Raw genomic sequence first — 13,487 nt, 5'->3', positions numbered from 1 at the left:
GGGAAAGTTCTGCTCTGTCCTATAGGATCTCTATGAGCCAGCAACAACTGGCTGGCAGTGAGAAGGGTGGTGGAGTGTCACATTACCCAACTGTATGACCTAACACCAGATACAGGTTTCCAAACACCCAGGGTGCAAGATGGAGGGAAGGAACTGGGTGGTGATTAAGACACCCCCATTTTTCTCAGTTGATAGGTGACACAAATAGACAGAGACAGGGCCTTTAAAAAACCGAAGCAACCCTGGATCAACTTTATTGCTGATGGTTCTGGCCTCTTCCTCCCTGTGGTCATGGCCTCAGGTGGTCTAAAGCCCCTCCAGGACAGCACAGTGCTTAAGTTCTGCTGGGATAGAGGCAAGGGAGACAACCTGTCTCTTCCCAAGCCTTCTCCCAGTCCGGATCATTCCCTGCCCCACCCCTCCCCCTCCCTATTGCACATCAAATCATGTAAACATGGCTATGGGCAAAGCCCAGAACAGCATTGAGGCAGACTGATGTGTAAACAGATTTGGGACCAGGAGGCACAGGCAGCCACCCGGCCCCACCCCATACGGAGGCCCACAATTAAATTTGGAAAAGCTGGGGGGGCCGGTCCCAAATTCTGGCTCAGATTTGCAACAGTGCAGATGGCTTGCCTCCCCTCTGCCACCCACTCTCCTCTCAGATTTCAGGTTCTGAGGTCCACTCCCTGGCCCCACTCCGGGCTCTCCTCTGGGCCTGGGCAGTAGATGGCAGTGTCCAGTTTTCTCCCTCCCACCCCCAGCTATAGGTCACTGGTGCTGGGTCTTCCTAGAGGTCCGGGGGAAAGCAGAGACAGGCAGCGGCAGTCTGTCCAGCCCTGGAGGAGAGAAAGGGAACAGTCAGAAGTTCTGTCCGCAGAGATAAGACAATCAAGTCACCAGATTGATGGATGAGGTTCACGCCATACCAGATCTCCTCCCCGCCCCCGCCCTTCCCCACCCCCCAACCACTGCATAATCCCTTCTCACCAAAGGCCCGAATCAGCTCTGCCCGTACAGCTGCGGTGAAGGTCTTCACCAGACATAGTGTGGTGAGGCCTGCAAAGGCTGCATTGTAGAGGAACACGATGTAGAAACTGCCCAGCCAGTTGAAGCGTCCAAAGTCACCCAGCAGGTCAAAGCGAGTGAGCCCTGAAGTAGGAATGCCAGGATGAAGGTGGGCTCCCTGCCTCTCCCCTGCTCAGAGCTCAGCTTTCTGCTGCCTCCAGGTGGCCACATCTCCACACTGCAGCTGATAGGTTGGCTGCTCCTGGGCATCATTCTCCTCCCTCTCCCAAGCCCAGTCTCAAGGGCGGTTCAAGTCTGTGGCAGAAAGTGTCAGCAGCTAGACCCCAACTTCCCTTCCAGGGTCTGGCATCTTCTCTTCCAATGGTGTCCTGAGGAGCTCCCCGGGACCTGTCACTTGCTCCTGGGTCAGGAACCTACAGGCCGGTTACCAAGGTTTTTTTTAGTGGACAGAGCCATGTGCGGCTGTGAGCTCAGCCTCTGCTCAGGCTTATTTGGTCCATACCCCAACTTCAACCCTAACCAGCCCTGTGATCTGGGGCCAGTTCCTTCCCCTCCGTGCCTGTTTTCTCATCTACAGAGAAGAGCATAATGGGTTGTGATGACTGAATGACACAACACACATAAAGCATGACTACGTGCCACGCACAAGTCTGACCCTTAATGACAACAATGCTAGCATAAAGCAATTCTCTTGGGCTCTTGTTGCTAAGTGCTGTCAAGTTCACTTGGACTCACAGCCACCCCAAGTGACAGGGTAGAGCTGCCCCACAGGGTTTCCTGGGCTGTCATCTTGGAAAGCAGATGGCCACGTCCTTCTGCAGACCTGGGTCAGTTCAAATTGTTAACCTTTTGCTTAGTGGCCGAACACCTATCCATTGGACCACCAGGGCGCAATGTGTTGTGTGTCTTCGAGTCAATTCTGACTCAGAGTAACATAGATCAGAGTAGGTCTGTCCCACAGGATTTCTGAGGCTGCAACTCTTTATCAAAGCAGGTCTTTATGCATATCACCTTTTTTCTCCCAGGGAGCCAATGATGGGTTCAACCATGAAGCTCTTAGTTAGCAGCAAGCGGTTAGCCACTGCACCATCCCCAGGGCTCCTTCTGGGGTCCGTAAACCCATCCCTATCTGCACCCAACCTCAGGATCGAACTGGTGGACCCACAAGCCTACTTTCCTCCTAAATCTCCAAGCATCAATTCAAATGGCAGGGTGGACAGAGTATAACGTTAAGAATGAAGAACTAGACAAAACAACAATTTATAAACTATCAAGGGCTCATGAGGGAGGGGGGAGCGGGGAGGGAGGGGAAAAATGAGAACCTAATGTCGGGGGTTTAAGTGGAGAGAAAATGTTTTGAGAATGAAGTACAAATGCACTTTACACAATTGATGTGTGTATGGATTGTGATAAGAGTTGTATGAGCCCCTAATAAAATGTTTTAAAAAAACAAAACAAAACAAAAAAAAGAATGAAGAACTATTTGAATATCTATCATCTCATACATATGATTTGTCACCGTTGCTGCTCCCACACTACGCTGGGGTGAACCAATCACATTTTTTAACTCTACCAGGTAATTCTAGATCACAGTTCTAAAGTGTGTGTGAGTACTTTTCCCCCTTGGGTGGTTCACTACCTCCTTTTCCTCATGTACTTGCACACATAGCCCAGAAAGCTGCCTTCTGTCTGACAAACAGAAATCCTCCACAGGCCAGTTCAAATAATCCAGGAAGCTTCTACTAAAGAGATGCTGTCAAAACAAGACTCAGTATATTATTTAATACCCCTGTTTGTGAGAAAAGCCCTGGACTGGGGTTCAGGAGATAAGGGCTCTAGCCTGATTTGCTTTGCCTCAAACCAGCTTTGTAACTCTGTTTACAAAGCTTCTCTGTTTCTCAATTTTAAAATGTCAAAAGTTTTAGATGGTCCACCCCAAAGGATGATTTTGGGACAAGTGGTGCTATTTCTCTCTCTCTCTCTCTCTCTCTCTCTCACACACACACACACACACACACACACACCCGCGCGCGCTGTAAAATGAGGCATGTAGTGGGATATAGCAAATGCAATAAACAGGAACTTTGAATCAACAACACTTTGAATTTCAGCACAGGCAATTAGAGAGAACACCCCAGTTTCCCCATCTGTATAATGGAGATGATACCTCCTTATAGGTCTGTTGTGGGAATTAAAAGAGGCAGCAGGTATAGTAAGTACACAAGGTGCCCCCCTAGCACCAGCAGGCACCCCATTCCCTTACTTTCTTTGGCTACTTACCCAGAGTTCGAGAGAAGACAGGAAGTGCTGAGCTTAGGACTAGGAGACAGACACAGTTTCCGATGATCTGGGTGGGAGTATGGAAAAGGAAGAGGTAGCAGAGTAGCCAGCACCTAGTGCCCACCTGCTCCCTCAGGGAAGGGTTTCCCCTACTCCCCCATAGTTACCTGTGTCATGGCTGTGTCGTGCCATCTGGGCCGCAGCCCCCGGAAGAGTGGAGAGCTGTAGAAGCCCACAACCGAGGACACCATCAGATAACTGCCACTGAGTTAAGGAAGAGCTAGCCAGCTCCCAAGGGTTGGCATGTCCTCTCAAGAGAAACAGACCTCACCCCGCCCTCCATCCCTCCTTTTAAAATCATGCCTTTTCTTTCTTTCTTAACCCAAGCTTAGTAGACTTGCTCCCTTCCCCACCCCCCACCCCCACCAGCTCTGCCCAGTCCCACTGTAGACAGGCTTAGAGAATCGGAACTGATGGTGGATTCCCAGGAGGATACAATATGAGTACAACCTGAATGACAGCACCGAACGAGCCCAGCTTGGAGAAGGAGACCTGGCCCAGGGAGGCACCCTGAGGGATGGAACTGTGTCACTGGGGCTCAGCCCCCACCGTCAGCACTACCTAGCCCCAGTCTTCGCTCTCTGGTCTCAGCTCCTGGCATCCTTGTCCCAGCCTTCCTTAAGCCCTCCCCAAAACATGTATGCATATATACATATATCTGCCTCAGTCTAGTGGGAGGGTGGCCATACCTGCATGCCCCGGGGCATGGCAGCCTCATCGATGAGCAGCTCCAGGATGTGGATGGCCACAATGAGCACAGACAGCCCCTGGGGGAGGCAAGGTCATTAACTACGGGCTCTGCCCCAGCCCAGCTGTACCCCACAGGCTGTTGTTTCTAAGTCTGCCTGTTCCCCCTAGGCCACAGGGCACTGCCTCAATGCTCTTGCTAGCATGTGGGTCCATGGGGTACTCGAAGACAACACGGTTTCAACTGTAGGTCGTGATTCTACATGGGGCAAGGAACTGAATGTGTGGGTCGTGAAAAACCCGACAACAGTCAAAGGTTTCAAACATGCAATGACCAAAAATTAATTTACAAAATCAAACTTGTAATGAATCTGTGGTGTTTCTGGCAACATTTGCCCCCATTGCAAATTTCTTAGATGAAAAGGGGTTTTAGGTGGAAAAAAGTTTAAGAAACGGTGCTGAGGTGCTCCCTTCAGGCGAAAACACTGCAGACAATCCAGGAAAACAATGAGAAAAAGGAATTTTTTCTGTCAGACCAACAAGACGTTTGTGGGATGGGATGGGTGTCAGCCTCATTCTTGCCTCAGGGGAAAGGGGCACAGCTACTCCATGGCTTGTCCAACCTTGGAAGTTATGGAACATCAGCAGGATGAGGACTGGTGAGCTCAGCACAGGGCAGGACACACACAGTCCGTGAGCAGCAGCCGCTCTCACTGATAACCAGGTCTCTGCATCTCCCCACTCCTCCCCAAGTCACTCCCAAGTTTCAGGGGTTATTTATTCCCCAGCCACCTCGAGGCTGGTCTACTCACCGTCAGCACCAGCAAGCACAGCATGGCCAAGGGGTAACCCAGGTTCCGCTGCCAGGCTGAAGCCTTCCGCCGCTTCTCTGTGTAGGAATGGGAGGCTGTCAGCAAGGGCAGCTGAAACAAGGGGCTATTCTCCTTGTTGGAGAAAACCAAGTATCCAAGTATCCCACTCCCTACCAGTCCACATACCCAGCAGGACCCTCTGGGTCTGTAGAGCCAGGACCTGTCTATGCACTAGCTCCATGTCTAGAGGCAGCCAGCAAGACGTGGGGTCTGGGGGCAAAGAACATGATGTCAACTCCTCTCCCCCCAAGCCAGGCCTGCAACCCCAGCTAAAGACAAGTGCTACTCACTGCAGATCCTGCGGGTCAGAGCTGCCTCTTCAAAGGCTGAGCAGTATAGCTGCTCCTCCAGGTCTTCCAGAAGCTGGGGACAGGGACAAGGGTGGGGCTTAGAGGTTCCTGATCCAAACAGTGCCCAGGAGAACCTGCTTCCCCCTGGGATTTCCCCTAACCCTCACCCACCACCACCGCTGCCCTGTGGCCAGCTCCTTTATCCAATCCTTCCCATTTGCCATGTGCCTGGTGGGCAGCTTCAATGATGGGGATATAGGATACAGGGGCAACAAAGGCTGTGGGCTTCTGCAAGCCATGCACTACACAGTCTTAGGAGGGGGCGTTCACAGAATCATAGATAGGCATATTTATGATTCCTATTTTCCAATGATAGAAATAAAGTATCTTTAGGAAAGGGTGTCCCATTCTCACTTCCACAAAGGTACGAGATGGGTCAGCTGTGGCCCTACTCCAGTTCCACCAGAAGACCCCCTTAAGTGTCACACTAAAAATTCCCTTCAGGATTTTTCTATCTAAAGCTTAAAGTGTACCTATCCCAGGAGAAGCCACCCCTGGGCTTACACGTGCACTGGGGTTTTTTAGGGGACACAGGGTGGGCCCCAGTGCCGGATGGGGCTTGAAGGGGAAAGCCTGGCTTCCAAGGCACATGCCACCTGCTACTCCATGTGGCATCAGCTTTGCAGGAAGCTGGCCCTGCAGAACCAGTGGTGAGAGGCACTACCTACCCGGGGCTTGACCAGCAGCTTCCCAGTGACCGAGAACGTGCGTGCGAGACCTAGCGGAGTACACACTGTGGGGGAAAAAGCCAGTCACGCATCAGACCCTGGTCCTGAACTTCCCTTAGCCACCCCTGTCTCCTTGCCTCCTACCTCTGGTGCTCTTGCCCAGGGCCCCGCCCACTCTCGGAGTACCTGCACACTCACCCAGAAGCAGCAGGACTCCCAGGAAGGAGATGCAGGAATAGAGGTAGGGGAGGTAGTACTCCCATAAGTCTGTGGGTGAAGGAAGGGGAGGCCAGTCAGCGTGGCTCTCTCTTCCTGTGTCATAGGGGTCGCCAGGCCTGAGTCTAGGCTATCACACACTTCCAAACCTAGAGGGATTGGCCAGTATTGCCCAGATGGCCCCGAGGGAAAAGAAGAGGGAATGGTGGAGATCTGGGCAAACTGAGATCCTAAATCCCATTTAAAGGGACAACTGCTATTTGGCTTCTGTTGCCGGAGACTGGTGTGTATAGATCCTCTCCCTTGTCAAGCAAAACCAGAAATCTTGATATTACTGAGAAACCTCCCAATTTAAAAATGTTAGCAACTGATTCATACACCTATGTATTAGCCCAATGAAATATTTCCTCAGTTGGATTTGGCCCCAAGCTTAAAACTTCAGTCTAAAGAAGATGTTCTCAACTTTCTCCAAGGCAGACGGATGCAGTCACTCCAGGCAGGAACAAAACCACTCATCGTGGGGGTGGGGAGGAAGCCAGGCTCTCACCATAGAGTGACTCTCTGCTGGCCTTGTTGTTGTCCACAATGGCTGATGCCACCCAGACTATGCCCAGCACCAGCAAGGTGAGGAGTACCAGCATCACCACAGTCTCATAGACCCGGCCCAGGACACCCTAGGAGGAGACAATACATGAGGCGGGCTTGGGGGAGAAAGAGGGGAGTAGGGGAGCGGTTTACGGCACCACCCCTGTCCTCCCACCCTTCAATCAGACGTCATTCCTCTTGTTCTTTCTTTGCACCCCCCCCACCCCCCAGAACCATTATTCATCCTGTCTCCTCTGGGCAGCTGACCTTGTCTACAGTCTGCATCACTTGAGCTCACTTTGGCTAAGGGGAAGCCCCAGCAAGAGCAGAGGATGCAAACAAAGAGGAAAAGGGGCGTCTTGCCTGTGTGCGCTCCCCTCTTTGACTGATGGCCTTCCCCATGGCTAAGTCCTTCTGAGACCCCAGCTCCTCTCTGAGTGGCCCTGCCTCCCATCTGTAACTATCATTAAGTTCCACAAATGGATTTGGCACCCTCAAACCTGGAAGTGGTGATGACTTTCTACTGTCATGAGTGCCATAAAGCCCTTGTTCCCTTAATTTTTGCCTAAAACTCACCGCCACCGAGTCAATTTTGACTCATAGCAACCCTATAAGCCTAAACAGGACTGCCCCCGTTTGGGATTTCAGAGGCTGTGGATCTTTATGGGAGCAGAGAGTCCTCATCTTTCTCTCAGGGTAGTTGATGGATTGGACCTGCAGCCCTTGCAGCTACCTCTGCAAATAGTCCCTTTGTAAAAAATGTCTTCAGAAAAACAACTCTTTTCAAAGGGACTATTTGAATGGAATTTGTTTCCTGCCTAAACTGTGTAACTGACATAGCTCCTACTCACCTTTCTGGAGCCAGCAAAACCCTCAGATTCTGTGAAGAAGTATGCGAAGGGCATGAGGAAGATGAGGGACAGGTTGGAGAAGAGAAAAACAAGGTTCCAGAGGCCTACAGTACGAAGACAAAGTACGGGTGGTTGGTAAGCAGAGGCATGTAGGGCCAGGCCACCTGGGGATTAAGTGGTGGGGAGGATATGGAGGCCAGCCAGGGTGAGCTATGACTGGTTGGGTCAAGGCTGCCTCCATCTGTCTAACCCTACCAGCTCCCTATTCCCACCCCAAATTGCAACCTGAAGCCACGCACCATGGATGAGGGAGCCATTGAGCCACTGGATGTAGTAGTTCCGAGGCAGCGAGAGTAAGACTTCGTTGCTGAGGATGGAGAAGGGCAGGAGCAGGACAGCACCCAGGGCAACCGCCAGGGTGAAGGTGCATAACTCAAGCCTGGGCAGAGAAGAGATGGGTCAGTGAGTGCAGACCCCTCAGTACTCCATGCCAAGCAACTCAAATCACCCCAGAAGCTGTCCCATGAGACCTCCATTCAGCTCCTGCCTCCTTTACCTGCAGTGAGGCCTGAGACACAGGATGGTAAAACCTCTGACATTCACGGGCGCCTGGGCACCTGCCATGTCACTTGCCCAGGATGTCCCAAGAAATGTGCCCACACATGCCTGTGGGGTGTGCCAAGCTGGCTGCCAGAGCTGAGGGGCCTGACATAGATTGCCCCTGCTTAAGGATATGGATTTGGGAGCTTGTCTCCTTTAGTCGGCAGAACTACATAAAGGCACTAGGGCATGGGGTGAGGGGGAGCGGAAATGTAACTTCTTAGACAAGGTCTGTGCCCTGGGCAGCATCAGCTGAAAAGAAGGGCTGCCTTTCTCTAGCTGGTCCATGGAGGGGAGGGAAGCAAAGCTAATCTCAGCATGTGCTAGTCACCAGCTACAGCCCAGAGCGAAGGCCTTCCTCTCCGATCCACGCACACTCCCTCCTGGAGGGTTTCCACCTTCTCTCTGTTGCTGTTGAGGGCATCCCCGCTATACTTCCTCCTCACTGGCCCCTGAGAGGTGAAGTCAAGTTGGAGTCATGTCCATTGACTCAGCCACCAGCTGGTATTTCCTGCCCCTGCAGCTCCTGGCTTAACCAGGGAGACAGGCACAGCAGCTTTCTCGAGCACCTCAGGGTGGGGTAAAGCCGGAAGAGAGAAGGACCATGGTGGAAGCAGCAGCTCAGGCTTCATTGGGTGATACCCTTTCCCTCCCTTCTGTCCAGCTCTAGAGGCCTCCCTAGATCCAGGGTCCTGAAGGCTAGTGGTGCCCAGAGCTGAAGCAGTTGATACTTACACAATCTTGTTGACTGTAGCATCTTCATCATACACTACAAGAGGGACAGACAGAGGCACAGGGAAGAAGCAGACATCAGTGGGCAGCTCTGGGAGTCATCCGAGTTGCTGTGTGTCCCCCTCTCCCTTCATCACCTCCGAAAGAAGGGCTTGGCCCCACAGAATCAGGACTGAGGGCAGGAGGCTCCGGAAGAGTTTACCACTGGGGCCCTCACAACTTATCCTCTGGCCAAGGGGGCAGACTGAAGATCAATGGCCCTGGATGGACCCCTTATTCTCTCTGTTGCCCTTACTCTCTCCCATTACTGGCTCCTCTTTGTAAGGTCAAAATACAATAATCAACTGGTCTGTGGAGTTGGTTACATCAGTGGCTAAGTGCAAAGAGGAGACAAGAAGTGGGGGAGGGTTCCAATAGGAAAAGGCATTCTGAGAGAAAATGCCCAGCTGCCTTTTCGGGTGGAGGGGGACTCATGAAGGGTTCCATGCTAAGGGGAGGAAAGATTGGGCCAGGAAAAGATGGTCTGGGTGGGCTTGGGCTAAGATCCAGGCAGGTGCACCCCCACCCACTCGCTAACAACCATAAGAAGGAAAGCTCCAGTGTCCGCACACTCAAGCTCTTGGTAAAGAGAAAGGTGACCATCACCAGGGCCTCGGACCCCTGGGAGAAGAGATGACATAGCGCTCATGTCCATGAGGACATATACCTAACAGCTGCCCATGTAAGGTTCATGAGGGCTTTCACCTTAACCATCTCATTTGGTCCACACAATGACATTGGGCAGGGGTTGGACTATATCCTACTTATTTGGTAAAAGATGAAACTGAAGGTCAGAAAAAGTTACAAACAGTGCCTAGTGACTTAATTAGTTATCGAGCAGCACTTCCTGCCTATGGGGAAAGGGTCGCTGAAGAGGCAACGGCTCCAGGCCAGCACAGTCACATCCTCTCTCCCAGCGGGCGCCACGGGCCCATTCTCTTGAGGATGGCCCTATGGCAACCAGGGCACAGGGAGAAGGCAGGAAGGAGAAGGAAGGCGCTGGTACCTGTTGTGAACTCGGCAGGCTTCTTGAAGCGAGTCAGGGTGATGTGGCAGAGGATGTAGAGTGTGGCAAACAGCAGGGCTGAGATCTGTGGCAGAGCAGGAGCTGGGATGAGAAGCACTAATTCCTGGCACAATCCATAGTCCCAAGGGCATCACTGCTAGTTCCCCAAGGTCATGTCCCACAGACTAGGCTCTGTACTTCCAGGGTTTCATTTTTCTCTCAGTATTTCCAGTGGAGGCCTCTGTCCTCCTAGAAGGGCTGCCCATGCCCCTGGGGAAACATCATCGCACCCAGGCCTACAAGGGTTTTCCCCAGAGAAATTCCCTTCACTCAAAGAAACCGCCGCAAAGCTACACACATACACATGCCTACAACAGAACCAAGGACATTTACTCTAAGCACATTCTTGGAAAGATAAGTTTGAGGGAGGTAGGACATGTCTGTATTAGGCTGCACCCTTTTCCCCTTCCTACCACCTTGACCCATGACCCAGATAAGGATAAGAGGAATCAAATAATCTCACTCCTAGACTGATTCAGAATTTCTACTCAGTGCTCACTCAGGGATCCTGCAAGAGCAGGTCTCCGACTTTCAACTCCCATAAAGAGTTAGACTCAGAAAGAAGCCTGGAGGATCAGCAGTGAGTTGTTGTTCTGGGCCAAGAGGGTGCTTTAGTTGGGGTCCAACATCGAACACATTCTGGAGTTAGCATCCTTTAAAGGCGGACAATCCTTTACCCTAGTCAAGCTTCCCACTCTAGCACCAAGCTTTTCAGAGCTGTCCCAGACCCCCACTAACTTCCAATACAGTTACAGCAGAACTTGGCTAGGCTAATTTGCATATGCACACATCCTCCCCTTACCCTAGGGAAAAAGACGGGGCTTTCTATTCAAGTAAACAACTGTCTGGCAAGAGTAGGTCTAGTCTTCCCAATCAGATAGTTGTGGGTCGGCATGGACGTGATGACATGCGTTTGGGGTTTTGTTTGTTTGTTTTTGTTTGTTTACCCTACTCCACATAAACTGCAGTTGCCCACAAGTCTGCTCAGCTCCACAAATGGAACCAGTCTCAAGAAGAGATGTTATTGTGCTTGAGGTAGGCAAAGAAGGTAGGATCACTCCCATGGGCCCTCGGACACCAGTTATTTATACAGTATAAACTCCAAAAACTCACTGCCATCAGGTCGATTCTACGTCACAGTGACGTTGTAAATCCAGGGCAGAACTGCCCATGTGGGTTTCCAAGACTGTAAACCTTTGCGGGAATAGAAAGCCTCATCTTTTCTCCCTAGGAGCAGCTGGTGGTTTTGAACTGCAGATCTTGCGGTTATTTATGTAAGTAGGTCAGAAGTCAAGCGAGTCATGGATCTAGGACAAAATTGTAGCTTCTGACAACAGGGAAACGGGCTAGGAAGACGCCACTTAGACTGTAGCTATGAGAGTTTTTACAGCCCAATGCTCTGAGCTGGGCTTGCGTAACAGCCAGGAAGGTGGGAGGGCTCAAAAGGTCAGACTGGAGTTCCACGCAGCTCCAGCCTTTCCAAAGGAGAGGAAGCTGTTCCCTAGAGCTAGGGATGCGAGCCAGATGGGGGAGGTACGTGAGACCTTCAAGTTGTCCTTGGACAGCACTGATGTCTTCAGCTAACGGGACTACAGGATGGGGGCAACTCCTGCGTCCAGGATCTCATCCCTCCCAGTTCTCTAGGAATGTGGGCCTCGGGCCCTACATGGCCTCAAGGCTTAGGCATGCTTCCTAAACAAGGCCCAACCCAGCAATGGGGGCCCATCTGCCAAGGAACTCACAAGGAAGGCTTCCTGAATACAGGTGTGACTGGAGTCCCACAGGGGGACGGATAGTGTCTACCCTCCAGCCCTCACAGTCAAGGGCAGGTCTAGTATAGAGATGATATCCAGGCTCACTTTAGCTCTCCCCAATCTGAGACTGCCCAGTCTGACAAAAATGAAGGATGACCCCCACCAGTGAGTCATCTCACTAACACTTTGGGGGGGTGGGGGTGTTCGAGACTACCTTGAGGTGCTCTGGGAGAAGGAACAGAGCAGAAAAGAAATGAGGATCCAAAAACAGGTCTGAGGAAGATGAGAGCCCCTAAATTCCAAGGGGTGTTCAGTCCAGAGTGAGGAGCCCTGCTGTGTAGCTGCTGCTCTAGGTCAAGGTGATGGGTTAGGGTTAGGGTTAGGGGTAAGGAAGAGTCAGGCAGGTGCCCTCTAGGGAAGTGGGGGGAATCCCTGAATGGCGGGCAAGCTGTGAAACCAGCTTCCAGGAGTTTCCAGAGAACAATAAGGGGGCAGGGAGGATCTCAATGGTTCCTCATCTCTACATCTCAAAACCTACTCCCAAAGTCTTTTCTTCCAAAGTCGGGGCCCAACCAAGTCCCGACTCTTCCCACACCTACATTTTATCTGGAATCCTGGTCCATGTGACAACTGCCCTTCCCAGACCTCAGTCGGGTTTGCCCTCGACTGAGTTGGAGGAGGAGGTGAACAATAAACGTGCCCCCTAGCCAGTCCATCCCTACCCGACTCCCAGACTGGAGTCCAGGGCCCCCAGGGCTCACCAGGCTATTCGATTCCGAGCACTGGGCCCCAACACAGGGAGGCCCAAGCACACGGCGGCCGGCAGGTGGGGGCTTGCGGGAGGGGGAGGGGCGTGCGGAGGGGAGGAACGGAAAGCGACGGCCTTTGTTTTGCCCGCAGGGACCCAGGCAATTCGGCCCAGGGCTCCCGCAGCCTGGGCACCGACCGACCCCTTCAGCTCTGCCGGGGACCTCGTCGCTCGCCCCGGCCCAAGCAGCGTTTGGAGGCGTTCTGAGTCCGGGTGGTCGCACTCAGGCACCATGTTCCCTCCACCTCCGTCCTGCCCTTCCGGCCCGGGCCCCACTCACAATACACTCGCGGACCCGCTCGTGGAATAGCTGCTCTCGCACGGATAGCACCTCGTAGTCAGCTGCTTCCATACTCTGCCGTGCATGACTGGGGCGGGGTGTCTCCGGGCCCGGGGAGGACGAGCGGGGTGAAGCCTCCGCCGCCAGGCACCCGGACCCAACCAACGAGCCTTTTCCCTCACGGGCTGCGACGCAAACTCCCGGTAATCTGGGACTCCGATTCAGGCGTCCTGACGCCCCGCCCTTAAAGGGGCAGGCACCACCGCGCCGCTCTTTAAAGGGCTCAGGCCCCCTCCGCTCCCTCCCCTTTAAGGTCGGGCCTCGGTCACGTTTCCACGTAAACTCCGGCCACCAGGCTAGCTACTAGGAAGTGTAGGTTCTAGTTCTGTTTTTTTTGTTTTTATGGATAGATCGTGCGACGACACAGCGGATGGGCGGGTTCCTCCCTGGCATCGGAAGAATCATTGGCTTCTAAAGAGCTGCCACTCATTCCTGGACGGGCGCTGATAGGTTTTCCCCGGGAAGGGAGGCGGGCTCTTTTGGACCTATTCGAAACTAAACTACCGTCACTCACGCACGTCTGGCAGTTGAGAATTTTAGTAGCAGCCGA

The 13,487-nt window shown here is 52.6% G+C and overlaps 1 protein-coding gene across 1 annotated transcript; it reads right to left on the bottom strand.

Moving 5' to 3' along the window:
* Nucleotides 1–222: 222 nt before the first annotated feature.
* LMBR1L (limb development membrane protein 1 like) lies at nucleotides 223–13,180 on the bottom strand. Its single transcript, XM_004711407.3, has 17 exons — nucleotides 12,878–13,180; nucleotides 9,976–10,060; nucleotides 8,934–8,967; nucleotides 7,898–8,037; nucleotides 7,599–7,702; nucleotides 6,710–6,836; nucleotides 6,145–6,213; nucleotides 5,947–6,011; nucleotides 5,219–5,291; nucleotides 5,055–5,138; nucleotides 4,869–4,945; nucleotides 4,059–4,136; nucleotides 3,806–3,879; nucleotides 3,477–3,567; nucleotides 3,310–3,376; nucleotides 991–1,152; nucleotides 223–839 (listed from the first exon to the last, which is right to left on the bottom strand). Exons 1-17 carry the CDS (start codon nucleotides 12,947–12,949, stop codon nucleotides 772–774), a joined length of 1,470 nt encoding a protein of 489 aa, XP_004711464.1. The 5' UTR covers nucleotides 12,950–13,180; the 3' UTR covers nucleotides 223–771.
* Nucleotides 13,181–13,487: the final 307 nt, after the last annotated feature.

Source organism: Echinops telfairi, unplaced genomic scaffold, assembly GCF_000313985.2.
Source record: "Echinops telfairi isolate 266 unplaced genomic scaffold, ASM31398v2 ScPeMD7_12;HRSCAF=54, whole genome shotgun sequence".
Classification (NCBI taxonomy): domain Eukaryota; kingdom Metazoa; phylum Chordata; class Mammalia; order Afrosoricida; family Tenrecidae; genus Echinops; species Echinops telfairi.
This window is presented reverse-complemented; position numbering and strand designations above follow the sequence as displayed.